General features: G+C 47.7%; 1 protein-coding gene across 1 annotated transcript; it reads left to right on the top strand.

Annotated features, from left to right (window-relative positions):
• Positions 1 to 4,503: 4,503 nt before the first annotated feature.
• On the top strand, positions 4,504 to 9,392 carry EV420DRAFT_1745222 (uncharacterized protein; the record flags this gene model as incomplete). The annotated part of the gene is made up of 31 exons (XM_060480120.1): positions 4,504 to 4,592; positions 4,652 to 4,744; positions 4,797 to 4,814; positions 4,870 to 4,920; positions 4,977 to 5,013; positions 5,130 to 5,144; positions 5,199 to 5,215; positions 5,274 to 5,334; positions 5,385 to 5,413; positions 5,474 to 5,585; positions 5,657 to 5,672; positions 5,749 to 5,805; positions 5,875 to 5,916; positions 5,971 to 6,121; positions 6,256 to 6,290; positions 6,367 to 6,407; positions 6,595 to 6,661; positions 6,762 to 6,865; positions 6,917 to 6,979; positions 7,040 to 7,190; positions 7,516 to 7,643; positions 7,813 to 7,857; positions 7,914 to 8,157; positions 8,216 to 8,321; positions 8,374 to 8,428; positions 8,477 to 8,658; positions 8,717 to 8,775; positions 8,826 to 8,883; positions 8,932 to 8,971; positions 9,025 to 9,282; positions 9,354 to 9,392. The coding sequence occupies 31 exons, from the start codon at positions 4,504 to 4,506 to the stop codon at positions 9,390 to 9,392; spliced, it is 2,463 nt and encodes an 820-aa protein (XP_060334994.1).
• Between the last annotated feature and the right edge of the window lie 5,192 nt (positions 9,393 to 14,584).

The raw sequence follows: 14,584 nt of genomic DNA, 5'->3' as shown, positions 1-14,584 counted from the left end.
TTCCAAGGCCTTCCAGTGGCATGTGAAGGCTCGGATGAGCTTTCATATGCTACTGGAATATCCTGTAACCATGATGTCCCTATTTTTCTCTCTAACCGACCTGTAAACATCCGACTTATCACCAACATGAATATTTCAAGACCCTCAATTCATTCAAAATTGACAAGAAAGGATCCAATTTTCAGCTCATTCCAGTCCAGTCTCTTAGATTCATAATTCTCCTGAGTAATTCACTGCTTCTCAAGGTACCTGTCAAGAATGCAAATTGGTTCCGACACGGTGTGATGCAAATTCTCAAGATGAAAGTTAAAATACATCTTCCATATATCTCCAGGGTAACTGATGAGAAATACCTTCTTCTCCATGTGCATATCCCAGGATGCCGTCATATGAAGATACACCAATTGAGTTTTGAGCAGCTGGAAACACGATGATCTGCCGATATTGGTGCAAGCAGGGTGATCACATACAGGGCTATACAGTTGCATGAGCGCAACCATCCAATATGCCATGTAATTGCAATCAATGTCAGAAGCCGTCTTCAAGCAATGGCTGAGAGAATTTCCTGGGTATAACCGGCTGATTCTCATGACATTGCAGGGCTGAAGAGATACTCACTAGCACAGTGAAGGGCTGGATGCACTGCGGCATGCCATACATCAAGAAAGAATTCATAGATCATGAAATCCAAGTCTACACCTTCTATTCACCAATGAGTGAGTCTACTCTCATTCAAAGAGCAAATATTTGCCTTACTATTACAAGATATGTAGTTGGCTACCAGAGAATCTTACAAAGATAATCCAATACTTAGACCGTTTGGCACGAATTCTAAAATACGGATCAATCAAGTATGCCGCTCAGAATTTACTAACACGTACCACATGGATAGCTCGCTAGTGCCGGTTTTTATGACAAGCTCATTAGATATACTTTCTCCACAAGATGTATGGTTCATGTTTCATGTCCACTGCCCTGATACTTGGTGAGTTGCCATTGATTCAATATTATCCAACAATTAAACGAATACTTGCCTTGGAATATGGATGCGACTAGTCACCTACGCCACCAATTCAAAAATGAAGACGTACACATGCATGTGAAGTGTACCTAGGATGTTCCTGAATTATACGGGTGATCGCAGCCGTCTGAAAATTGGAAGGATTCTGTGGTGCGAGTTTTCACGTTGATGGCAAAGCCATTCTTCCTAGTAACAGCCTAATCATTAAGCAGGCGACCACTCTACCACAACATCTTTACTTCTGTTTAGAAACATTGATATGGCGTTGTTGAGTAGTCTAGTAAGTCTCATTCAATCAGTTTCGGTGGTGTTCACCCACTAGTCGAGTAGCAAAGCCCAGATGGCTCTGCCATCTTCCCAGAGGATACTTATTTCCATGTGATCAAGGTCGCACGAGAAATCGGTTCCTATATTGGATATGGCACTATTATCAGGGTCACCGTTAGTATTATTTTCTTGCCTTCCACAATGACTAACCCTAGTTCAGGCTAGAGCGATGGAGATGACCCCATGGCCACCCTGTATTCACTTATTTGGTTGGGTGCCATCACGGTGCAGTCATTCTTCCTCAGGATATGTCGAGGTATGTACAGTGTGCTAGCAAAGAATGGTAAGTAATTTATTCGTTAAGCTCAGAAAATAGCTGCTCACCTGTGAATTAAAGGACGCATGAACACAGCTTCACCATCCTCTTGCGATCGTCGTTCAATGTTTGATGCTCCAGAAGTCGAGCTTGGAGGTTGGGAGGGGGGATCACGCCAACACGACACGTAGTATAGGCATACACTGCTGAAATTAAATGGAAAATACAATGTTTCGCTAGTATATAGAAGACCTGCAGTGAATAAGCACTTGAGATACACGAGAATGGAAAGATATACGCACCAAACGTATAGAAGTTCGTGGGTGAGCTATGTGTGCCCCGATCCCTCCAGTTAATTACCCAAAGGTTCCCATCAGAGCTCCTGCGTGTTACCGAATATCCTCCATCGAGACCATCAACGACCAAACAGCTCAGGGAAAGCCAATTACTCCCTACCGGTTCCCCAGCGTCTCTGTAACAAGATACATCAGTGAAACAAACGAGCACCAGTAGTGTTTTACCATAGGTCGTTACAATACAGACATCTAGCAAACTATCAGCCATCTTTATGCATGATCATACGAACCCCACGTACCAAACTACGCTTCCGATATGCGTGCTCTGCACGGCATCCATACCCTCGAATTGAGTTAAGTACCAAAGGTCGACTATTCGATATCTAGGCCCTACCAAATGTCTGCCGGCCAAGATGATCGACGTCCAAACAACCCAACGTCCACCGAATCAATTGCTGTCTAGATCCTGCAACGAAACCTCTCATTACAATAAGCAAAAACTAAGGCTGGGACAGCACGCACCACCGAATACATAATATCATCCTCAGATACTCGTTGTCAAAGTGTCGCCTCGTAAATTCAACACCGGTCCAAGTTGGTAATACCGTGAGACTTGAAGAGAGGGTTTCGTGGTGGTGCTACAATGCATCATTCCGTGTTTCAAGGCCGGAACTGGAAGTTATCAGAACAGAGGAACGATCGCTCAACCAAGGTGGTGGTGGTGTTACCGGCGCCAGGTCCCAATAAGGAACGGCCGGGTCCACAGCCCTGACATGGCGAACCATGTGCTGTGGCTGCAAAGGCTCATACCGTTGTAATCACACTGTTGAGTGCGTCTCGCGGAGTAGAGACTCTTCGCAGGGTGCTCAAGTGGGTATCGAAATGGAGAAACGAAACACGGAAGTTTACAGAATTCGAGTATTTATGGATGATACAGTGGTGTACAGTTGATAACTCGGAACACGTCAAAAACATACTTGGCAAAAGAAGTAAGGACTCAACTATCGTCACTATCCAGAAGGATATGGAGAACATGGAGTCCAAATGATGCGGACTTCAGCGCAGCTGCAAGGGGAGGACTTGCCAGTGCGAAAATGTTGTGAAAGAAACGGGCACGTAAATCCTGTAAGTCGCCAGTTCCATCGCAGTACAGCAAAACATGTGCCTCATCCTCGACCTCTGAACCACAAAGACGGCACAAACGCTGACAGCGGGGAACGGGAGGACGCCTTCGTTGGTGGTGGTACGAGCAAAAGAGGAAGTTGCCGGATCCAAGTCCGCACTTCTCCCGAAGTCAGGAATGTTCCCAGTTCCCTTCTTGCCACTCTGTCCCATTGTTCAATATCGTCACTTCTCAGCTACACTTGGCATATCTACCACTCACTTCACCTGGTATCTGTAACTCTGTTATTTACAGCCCGTGTTCAATCAACATCACGTGATTACGTGTTTTTTGCCACTCTCAGAGGATGGGAAATGACCTGCATTGATTATCGACGATTCTGAGTGCTATATATGACCCTACATGACGCGTCTCATGTTAATGAAAGCTGTCGGACCGAGACACCGACATGTCAGATCATGATGTCGCTGCTGCCAACCCTGAGCTTGAACAGGAGCTCCACTGCCGATGCGTAAGTTTTCATTTGTTCACTGCGCCTGGGATTAGATTTTGATTTAGAACCGATTATCAGGACGGATACAGTCTACGATCATTGGATATAACATTCCAGGCATTCAGGGAAGGAAGTAGTTGTGTTTGAGATCGAGATTCTATTCAGCTTTGTAAAGTTGGTACGTTCTCTAACGTTTGTGTGTCATTATTCAAGCTTACGACCCCCAAAAATATAGTACCATGTTCAGTTTTTATTAATACAGCTATGACGACGGGGCCCAGATGTTTTCCTCGCAGCCTAACCAGTTGAAGACGACAACGGAAACATTCCATCGCAAGTTCCCAATTTCCGGATTTCAAAGTTCCCATATTAGTTTGGTTTCAAGGTGACCCTACTACGTGGTCAGGGTCACCGTGTGATCAGGAACCTACCCTGTACCTGCTACCCAACCCACTTGAAAGTCAGAATCCTCAAGAGTGCGTACTTTGTCTCCTTGTGTTCAGCGTCTAATCATGCTCATCTTTCTACCAGATTGATTCTTCTTGGGGGGGACAGCAAGAACAGACTAGTAGCTTTTTTCAAACATGGTCAGACCTTGGCTCGTCCGTAATATCGGGAGCACTACGTTCATAACGACACTGGTAACTCATTCTGCCCTTGCAATCTAAATTTTGGATCTTCCAATTTTCGGGTGTTGTGGATTCTAAGGCCCGATGTTCACCCGATATTCCATTAGTCGGCATGGATTTTCCGTGTTTTCCCTGTGCTCCAGGCCTCTGTGAAAGGTTTAAATACGAGGTCCGTTCTCCCTTTCTTCTCATCATCCCATTCATCCCCACTTTTCTCCCTCTCTAGCTTTCCCCCTCTTCCCCCTTCCTCTCAAGCATTTCACACCACTATTTTCTCATTGTCGAGCCTTTCCTTGGCACGTCTCCCGCCATCGTATGCCTCCCTGTCGACTTCGTCGTACTCGATGGCACTGGTCTCATGACCGCCATCATTTCCCTTTTCGCTTCATTGGTTGATTCCCAGGGTGTCATTTTGACCCTCACCACGACGGTTTTGCCAAGTGTACCGTGAACGAGGGTGAGCTTTCTTTTCAACCTTTTGTTTCTTTCATTCTAACATCGTGTAGGCCCGAGTTAACGCCTTCAACGCGACATGCCAGCTCTAATAGTGACAGTCGACAGCTCATGAAATGGGCCAACGAGCATTTCACTCAACAAAGGTAGGCTTCTTGCCACTATCATTTAGTTGGTCTCTTACTATTTTGTTCTCAGTTTGCTTCCAAATATATGGTAAGCTTTTGCTGTAGCGTTTATTTAGCTTCGCCCGGGCTGACAATTTCCTTAGCTCAACCACGACATCTCCTGCTTCGGTTCATTTACCTGCAGTGACAGGCAGGTACGTGCTTATTGTTATGCATATCTTCAAGCTAATTTCTCTCGATAGTGAGTCAGCCAAATATTCAAGATCAGCAGTGTGTACACTGGTACGGTGAGTTCCCTTCAAGCTCGATTGCTTGGCTTTTTCCCGATGTCTGACAGTGTGCAGCCTCTCTTTCATGCCGTTGAACTCGGTACATGTTTACTTGACATGCCTCCATTGCGAAGACTCAAGTCAAGAAGGTAAGGGATTGTAGACCGTCATCTTGCCTGCATACTGACGTGTTTCCCTTCCAGACTTGGTGTGTAATCTGGTAAGCGTTCTTTTCCGGTTCCCCTTCAAAACTTAATACTGACACGCATCGTCCATAGCTCATTCAAAGCCCAGCCAAGGCTCTCGTCATCAATGTATCGGCTGCAAGCTAATGCGCCGGTACCGCCAGATCTCAACCTTTGACTCTAGCTTCGTCGATGCATTGACAGCCCCATCTTTACGAATCCGGTTCCGTTCTGTACGTTGTTCAATACTACATTGTTTTCTTTGAACTTATGGCCTTTTATTCTTTTTGTAGGACTATGACGACGTTATTGGATTGGAGACACTTTGCCCCTGAGTTGTTGTGTTCCTCAGACACCTCGTTGGGTACCCAGTTGTCGGGTACATTCCCTAGCACTGAACACATGGTAAGCTTTAACTTGTTTATTCCAAGGTTTGAGAACTAACCTTGTCATCAGGTCACTGACTTATCTTCAAGGGTTCCCGTATCAACAGTAAGTCTAGCGGTATAATAGGTACGTGTTCCGTATGAAATGACTTACTGTAAGCTAACATCTTTATTCTGACTAGATCATCGATGCAAGCACGGCAACGAACTCGCCATACCGCGGTGCATAACACCCCAAGGTATGTTGACCGTTTGCTACTCCCATTTATTAGCTCATGCCGGATTCATATTGTAGGCTTCTCTTCGAGTCACTGAGGTTGTGCGGCAGCTCACCGGCGCCTATCCTAATGGTAAGCACATCTGTGTTCTCAAGCAAGTGCAATGGTACCTGATCGGATACATAGCCTTGATGGTGTACCCACGTACTAGGTACATTGCCGACGTTTACAGCATCATTTCGCAGGCCAATGCTTCTTTCTCCCTGGCTAAGACAATCCCATTCAGAAGCACGGCGACGACTCGGATGTGCTCTATGGAAACGACACGTAGAGTTAGGTATGTACAGCGTGTTACTCTTCTACTTCACAAGCTTACAGGTTGTCCAGATAATGCGGTCCCTCTGCCTTCCGTATCCCTAAAGATCTCAGCAAAGAGAGGCAGTGGCTTGAGAGCATGTCTTTGCGTTAAAGTTTCCGTGCTTTGGTGCTCGAGAGCTTGATCAAAAGTACGTACTCGTGAGAGTCCGATAAGCTACCTTTTTCTTGGTTCATTTGACTCGTTTTAATGCATATCTTTGCTAGCTAGCATTCTCGGTTCCATCGTGGATTTGGCTGCACACGAGGTAAGAGAACCCTTCACTATTGGAACGGTGCTAGCAGCTGATGGTTTGATGCTAGCTCATCGAGGCTTGAAGAACCCTTGACCTTGAAGTCAAGCCTTCAGACGGCGACTCTCTAAGTTAATCTAAACAGATACGTAACCTCGATTTCACTATACATACGAGTTCTCAGTTGCATAGTATATTGTAGGATCGAGCATTGGCTCCCGATGCCAAGTCTGACGTGTTTCTGTTCCAGACTTACCTTGAAATCGACTGTAAGCTTTCGTTTTGTTGATTTCCTTCAAGGAGATACTGACCAGCGTCGTGCATAGCTCGCCTGAAACGGTAACGACACGGACTGAAGCTTTCCCCAAGCATGTATGCGATACGGACAAGTCGTCGCAACCAATGTCGACGTCGATCCGTCACTTCCTGGGCTAGACTCGTACCTTGAAGTGTACGCGACAACCTGGTATATGGTACGTACACCTCATCTTGGCTACCCATTCTGACGGCTAAAGTACATTCAGTATATCCTATCGAGGACGGTGCTCGGGAGGTATCGAGTGTTGGTGGAAGGAGGACTGAGGATGGTATGTGAGAGGTACGGAGACTCTTCTTTATTGCCTAGATACTAGCTGAGGTCGGTGTAGGAGTGCATTCTACATTCTGAGATGATGACGATGGAAGGGCGGCAGGACAACAGGATGGCAGCATACCCGAGGGAGTGGGTGCAGGGAGATGGGTGTGACGTGCGCACGGGGATGGCTGGAGGGAGCAGTGTAGGAGGGAATGATGGAGGTCGTCTGTGGCTGTGAGGGACGGTCATACTGTGGCTGTGAGGGGACGAGGTTGCGGTGTGTAGGGCAAAGTTTATAGAGACGAGCTGTGAGGTTGAAGCGCAAGTTTGTAGAGACAGGCATTTTCACGGAAGACGCATCGGATTGCCGAAGGGGGTTGGACAAGGCAGAGAATGAGCTCGACAAGGCGAGGATAGACAGAGATGGCGAACGAGTTTGAACGCGACAGACCACACACAACACACTTGGTGATGACATTGGCTCAGGCGTGGATGCCGAACCCGCAGTCAGCAGACCATACACAAGGTTACCCCATGTTGTTTTTTTAGTACTCCACCTTTCTGGGGTTGTGGGGTTCCAATTTCAAATCACATCAATCCCAGATCTGGATGCTGCACAAGCTCTGGAGAAGAGCGTTCACATGGGTGGCTCAAGCAACTCGGTTAACCTTCGAACAGTATACTTTTAGTGCAAGATAACGGTACAGTTTCGTTAACTTTGAACCGCGCCAAGTGTTCGTTATCTACTATAAAGGTGAAGAAGCTGTAAAAGATTCCTAAGAATGCTCGCCCACGCTCTTCCGCCACCCCGTTCCCAGTCTAGACACGTATCATAGCGATGTAAAGAACTCACCCGAGGTTTCGCACTTAGAGGACTCCGCGCTGTCTGTTGTAAGTACGCCTTATTTTCATCGATTGGTCATCCTTCCTTCATTCGGATATCCTAGGCTGCAAAGCACTGGTTCAAGTCGCTTTCAGATGCAATAGAAGCAAAGGACTCAACAACCATCACAGCTCATTTTTTAGCTGACGGATATTGGCGTGATCTTTTGTCTTTGTCATGGGATAATCGTACCTTGCATACTATCCCGGTCATTAAGAATTTCCTCGATGACAACGACCGTCTAAAATCCTCAGGACTCCGCAATTTCAAGCTTGAAGGCGAGCCAGTTCTACTCAGAGCCAACCGAGGTGGCCGCTTTTTTTTCATTCCGTATTGCATGCAACCCCAGTCTCAACGATTTTCTAGATTTTACCTGGGTACAATGCTTCTTCACGTTTGAGACGAGCATCGCCCGAGGTCGAGGCTTCTTCAGGCTAATGCGTGGCGCCGATGATGGTGCATGGAAAGCAAAGTAGGCGCTTTGCAACCATCAACCTTGTATATTTTGATTTTTCGTCTCTTAGGACATTTTACACTGGAATAGAGGAGTTTAAAGGATATGAAGAACACAGGGGCAGTGTAAGAACAAGGCACATCGACCCTGTAGTGATCTGAAACCCTTTTCAGACGCGCCCTGTCGGTGTCAACCATGGAGCTAACACAGATCGCAAGTCTTGGAAAGACTCACGCACAGAGAAGCGCGAATTTATCGATGCAGAACCAACGGTGCTCATCATAGGTGCTGGACAGTCTGGTTTGGTGGTAGGCACAAGGCTAGGCCAGCTCAATGTCAACACGTTACTTATTGAGTATACTTCTCTATATTTTACCCGACGATCGACAATTTCTGACCGTTCCCGTCAGCAGCAAGAACGATCGAGTTGGGGACAACTGGAGGAAACGTTACAATTTCCTCGTCCTTCACGGTAGGAATTCATTCTACTCTCCTCGACGAGGCTAACAATTACCCCCTCAGATCCAGTCTGGTATGATCACCTTCCCTATGTCACGTTCCCCCCACACTGGCCGGTATTGTAAGTCCAAAAACTGCGTAAAATTGATCGACACTCACTGTTCGACAGCACGCCAAAGGACAAGCTAGGCGACTGGTTCGAGGCCTATGTACGTCCCTACCCCACAAGGTCGCAAATAACTACTCAACTCGCCCCCTCTAGGCAGTGACAATGGAGCTCAACATCTGGATGCAAAGCACCATCACCTCCGCCACGTACGACGAACCCTCACATCTCTGGACCGTCACCATCGCACGTGTAGGCCATCCCAACCGCATCATCAAACCAAAGTTCATCGTCCTCGCCACCGGACACAGTGGAGAGCCCAACATCCCGGTCTTCAAAGATCAGGATATCTTCAAGGGCCACCTCTGCCATTCGAGTCAGCACACCACAGGAGGCTCCTTCAAGGGCAAAAAGGTGGGTGTTGGGGGGTGACACAGGGGCATAGCGTATCACCGAATTCTGACAGCTTTTGATTTTCATGCCAGGCTGTTGTCGTTGGCTGCTGCAATAGTGGTCATGAGTGAGTTTTCTTCTTGCATTTGAAACGCACGTTTAATTGAACCCTTGCCAAAATTAAAAGTATCACACAGGACTTTTATGAGCAAGGGGCTGACGTTACTATCGTACAACGATCCAGTACCTATGTGATGTGTTAGCGACCGATTTCACAAACAAGATCAAACAACTAAGCGTGACTCGCACTTCGGTCAGGCGCTTTATGTTGTCCGCAGGTTTGCGTTAAGGGAGCTATCGCTTAGTTGAGCGAGAGTGAGTTCAGACTAAGTTATCGGGTGAATAAACTTTAGTTCGAGACTGAGGTTTAAGACCTGCAGTCGTGCTACTTAAATACAGTTTGGGTTGTGCTAAATATACTACAAGTGTCCGCAACGGTGCGTTGAACACACGATACCCGCATGGTGAATGCGATCAAGTCCGGAAAACTAGCATAGCAGGATTACGATGAAGACGATAAGATAAGATAAAGCGTGAAATCGTAATATTACCCCCCTGTTAAGGCAGTCGTCCCGACTGCAACATAACTTGGTTTTGGAAGATAGGCTCCTACGAGAGAGGGTTCGTTTGGTTTTATCAGGTATTCTTGAATTGCCTGTACCAATGGGTGGTCGGTTTCCGACTCGGTTACCAATTCATGTTCAGACCAAGAGTCGGATTCGTCCTCGTTTTCCCACCATTCCGTGGGAGGTCGGGTGATGAACGATATTTGTTCAAAGTCCTCGATTGCGTCCCTTGCGTTGTCTAGGTCTTGTTCATCTACCCACGAATTTTCTTCCCGTGGATACCCTTTCCACTTGACAAGGTATTCGATTCCGGTTCCACGCCTTCTTCCCCTTCCTCTTGCTCTTTCTCTTCTGTCTATGATTTCCTCCACTTCATACTGCTCTTGTCCATCTATTAGGTCTGGTGGCGGTGGTAACGGCTGTACTTGGTTTGGGAACTCCGGCGGCTGATATGGAGTAAGAAGGTTCTCGTTAAAACGGTCATGGATTTTCCACGCGGCAGGGAGTCGTAGCTTGTATGCAGACGCGCCATGTTTGGAGAGTACTTCAAAGGGTCCAACGCGTTTGTCTCCTAACTTCTTCATTGGTCGAGGAAGGGATAGGTTCGTAGAGTCCAGCCATACTTTGTCTCCTGGTTGGTACTCTATTGCCGCTCGTTGTTGCTTGTCGTATTGTCGTTTCATGGCTTCCGCCACTTTTTCCAACGCCTTTGCTGTTTGTTCATGTATTTTCTGTATGTCTGCCACGAATTCCCTGGCGGCCGGATTGGTTCCTTCCTTGATTGTAAGGGGAACGAGATAAGGCTTCTGTCCATGATTGACCTCGAAGGGGGAATACCCGGTCACGGAATGCTTTCGGTTGTTATGCTGGAAAGCTGCGAGGGGTAACCACTCACTCCAATCGTTCTGTCGGTGATTGATGAAGATGCGGAGATATTTTTCAATCTCTTGGTTTGCTCGTTCGGTTTGTCCATCGGTTTGGGGATGATACGCCGTGGATGGGTTTCCTTGGATGTGTAGCATCTCGTACAATTCCTTCATGAATTTTGACACAAATTGCGGTCCTCTGTCTGAGATCACCTTTTGTGGCATTCCATGCTTTGCCCATACGTGGTCCCGTAGGATCTTTGCCCATCCCGTGGAGGTTAGCTCAGTCGAACATGGTACCGGAATGACTTCCTTGGAGAAGCGGTCCACTATCATTAGAATAGCGTTGTACCCGTTTGAGTCGGGCAGTTCGCCTATCATGTCTACCGTAATGTGTTCCCATGGTCTGGAAGGTACAGCGTGAGGATGCAGAGGTGCCCTTCATCGTTGAGTGCTTGTCTTGGTACGTTGACAGGCTTCGCAGCCTTTTACGTATCGCTCTATGTCATTTTTGAGCTTGGGCCACCAGTACTCTCGCTGTACAAGTTCCTTGGTCTTTTCGATTCCAGGGTGTCCGGCTGTGATGTGGTCATGATGGATGGCGATTAGCTCCCCTCGTAGCTTGGCGTCTCGAGGAACATATAGCCGTCCATCATAGTGCATGAGCCCTTCCTTTTGTGTTATTCCTCTGGGATGATGAAGGGAAGCTTCAATCCCTTTGTCCCACCGGGTAACATCCCTTAGCGCCGTTCGGATTCGTTTGTGAATTTCCTCCTCTCCCGGCATGATTAAGGCTCGGAACATCTCCGGTTTGAGTACCACTACTTCCCTGTTATCTTCTATTCCTTGATCGTGGTCCGCCCTTCTGGATAACAGGTCGGTCTTCTTGTTAGCCGTCCCTGGTTTGTGATGCAACGTGAAATGGTATTCTGCTAGCTCTGTTACCCATCGCGCTTGTCTTCGATTGAGTTTTTGAGGTTTGCGGAAATACTGCAGGTTTTGGTGATCTGTCCAGATCTCAAATTCCTGATGAGCGCCCATTAGGTAGTGTCTCCAGTCCTCTAGGGCCAACATGATGGCCAGGAGCTCTTTGTCGTATATTTCGTAGTTTCGTTCCGTAACCGTTAGGGCTTTGGATAAGAACGCCACCGGTCTCCACTTTCCTTCTTGCTCTTGGGATAGAACCGCTCCTATGGCTCCTTCACTTGCGTCTGCTTCTACACGATATCTCCCCGTTCGTGTAGGTATGGCCAATACCACTTCCTCCGCTAGTTTCCTTTTAATTTCTCGGAAGGCATCCTCCTGCGCCATTCCCCACGTCCACTCTGTCTTTCCCGTGAGTTGAGTTAGGGGTCGCACGTGTTTGCTGTAATCCCGGATGAATCTTCTGTAGAAGTTTGTGAATCCTAAAAACGATTGGAGTTCTCGTTTTTTAGTAGGGTGGGGCCATTCCGTGATTCCTTTAACTTTGATGGGGTCCATGCGAATTGACCCTTGACTAATGATCACTCCGAGGTATTCGGTTTCCAATACCTCGAATTCGCACTTCTCCGCTTTGAGGAATAAGTTGTTTGCCCTGAGGATGGATAAGACTTCTCGCACAATCTTGCGATGCCTGTCTTTGTCCTTGGTACAAATCAGGATGTCATCCAGGTATACGGTGACGTCCCCTCTGGCGATTTGTTCCTTGAACAAGTCGTTCATCATCCACTGGAATGTTGCCGGGGAATTGGTGAGTCCGAAGAACATCACCATTGGCTCGAACAACCCTCGGTTGGTTCGAAACGCTGCCTTCCATTCGTCTCCTCCTTTGATCCTTACGTTGTTATACCCCCATCGTACGTCCAATTTTGTGAAATACTTGGCGTCCTTGAGTTGATCCATCAACTCCCCTATAAGTGGAAGGGGATATCGATTCTTTATGGTCATCTCGTTTAGCTTCCGATAGTCCTGTACGGGTCGGAGCTTTCCGTCCTTCTTTTTGACAAAGAAGAATGGTGACGCCATCGGGGATTTGGATGGTCTAATCCTTCCTGATTCCAGATTTTCGTCGAGGAATTTGTCCAACTCTTCTTGTTCAGTAGGATTGAGTGGATAGACCTTACAGTCTAGGCTTGCGTTGGCGTTGGGGGTTAGTTCTATGGCATGGTCCCATGGCTTTCGCGGTGGTAACTCATCGAAGTTCTCTTTGGCGAACACGTCTCGGTATTCCCGATATGGTTCAGGTACTATTTCTTCGAATGACTTGGCTTCTTTTGCTTGATTGGCCTTGGCAGCCAACTCATTGGCCTTGCTCCCCATGGCTCGTACATGGAAAGCTTCTTCGAAGTCAATGACTAGGATCGTGTCCCCTTCTTCTACTTCCGTTCCCCACTGCTGCTCCGGGTCTTCGTCTGGCAACTGGAAGGGTATTTTTCGGCAGTCGCATCTGGCTAATGTTACCGCCCCTGTTTTCCAGTCGATGATTGGATTATGGCATTTGAGCCAGTCGTGTCCTAGGAATAATTGTACGTTCCCCAGATCCACGACGGCCAGATCGATCTTCTCGTGATGGTCTCCAATCGTCATGCGCAATTCTACTACTTCCGTGATGTCTCCTCCTTTGTTTCTGCTTCCATCCGCATTGTATACGGCTTGTGCTTTGGGTAATTTTACCGTGTTCATTTGATGTTCTTGTACGAACGTTCGGTTTATGCAACTCCCCATGCATCCGCTATCGACCAGAGCGTCGACGGCGCGGACTTGGCTGGTGTCTAGGGTTTCAAGCTGCACCTGTATATTAACGCTCCTTCCTTTTCCTCCACGAATGTACTGGGGAGGTGCTCGTAGATCGTGCATGTTTTGAAGGCACTGTTCTCGTTGTCGATAGGCTTCGGAGGAGGATCCGATGAGATCCAGGACGAGGTCTTCGTCTACCTCTATTAAGCGTCGGGGATGTATCCACATTTTGAGGGTTGCTAGCTTTCCTTCCATGGTCTTTTCTTGCCTCATTTTTCGTCTTACCCACTCGGCACTATGTGGGTTGAGCCACCCTCGGTCCCATTTGTCGTTGTAATATTCTTGTTCCAGTTCAGTTGTCTCGTAATCTTCCGGGTACTCCGCGGTATGAATTACCGGGTCTTCCCCTCGTGGCTTGAGACTTTGTTGATAACTGTAATCATCTTCCTCATCCGGTACTTCTTCGAGAGAAACATTTTTTTTATTACAAATGGGAGATGCACATAATGGTCCCACCGACCCGCCCACCAGGGAACACGAGCCCCCGGTGCCATTATGTGTTAGTGATGTCGAAGGGAGACGCACCGTGATTGGAGGGGGATGTATGATGTCCCCGGTTGTCTTGACTGTTGTTTGCGGGGCAGCGGTTTTCTTGCTGGGGATTCGCGTTCCCTTTTGCGACTCCGTCGTATCGGGGTAGTTGGCCGCATAGGGCAGGTGCGTATGTTCCGCCTTCGGGCGAGGCCCTGCATCATTCCTCTCCCGCCTGGAGGCGCCTTCGCCCACTACTGGCTCGGCTGCTCTTCCTCCGTTTTCTGCACCGGTACCTACCCTCCACGGAGCAATGTTGACCTTGATCCCGGGTATCCCGCCGCCTTGCGCAGCATGCGCCGCTTGTGCTTTCGCACCGGTGGCCAAGGAGCTTGAGTGGGGTTCTTCTTCGTGCACGGTGGAAATCCCCTGTACACCGTTCTTCTTTATATGCGACTTGGTAATTTCATTTTGTGATAGCGTGAAAGATTTGTCATTGCCTCGAGGTACTACATGCGGTACATTAGTCCGACCGGCGGAATTCTGTGACGCACCACTAAATGAAATTATGTCCTTAGCCGA

This window comes from Desarmillaria tabescens (assembly GCF_030435595.1).
Source record: "Desarmillaria tabescens strain CCBAS 213 chromosome Unknown EV420scaffold_7, whole genome shotgun sequence".
Taxonomy (NCBI): domain Eukaryota; kingdom Fungi; phylum Basidiomycota; class Agaricomycetes; order Agaricales; family Physalacriaceae; genus Desarmillaria; species Desarmillaria tabescens.
The sequence above is the reverse complement of the archived record's forward strand: the minus strand, read 5'-3'. Positions and strand labels throughout refer to the sequence as shown.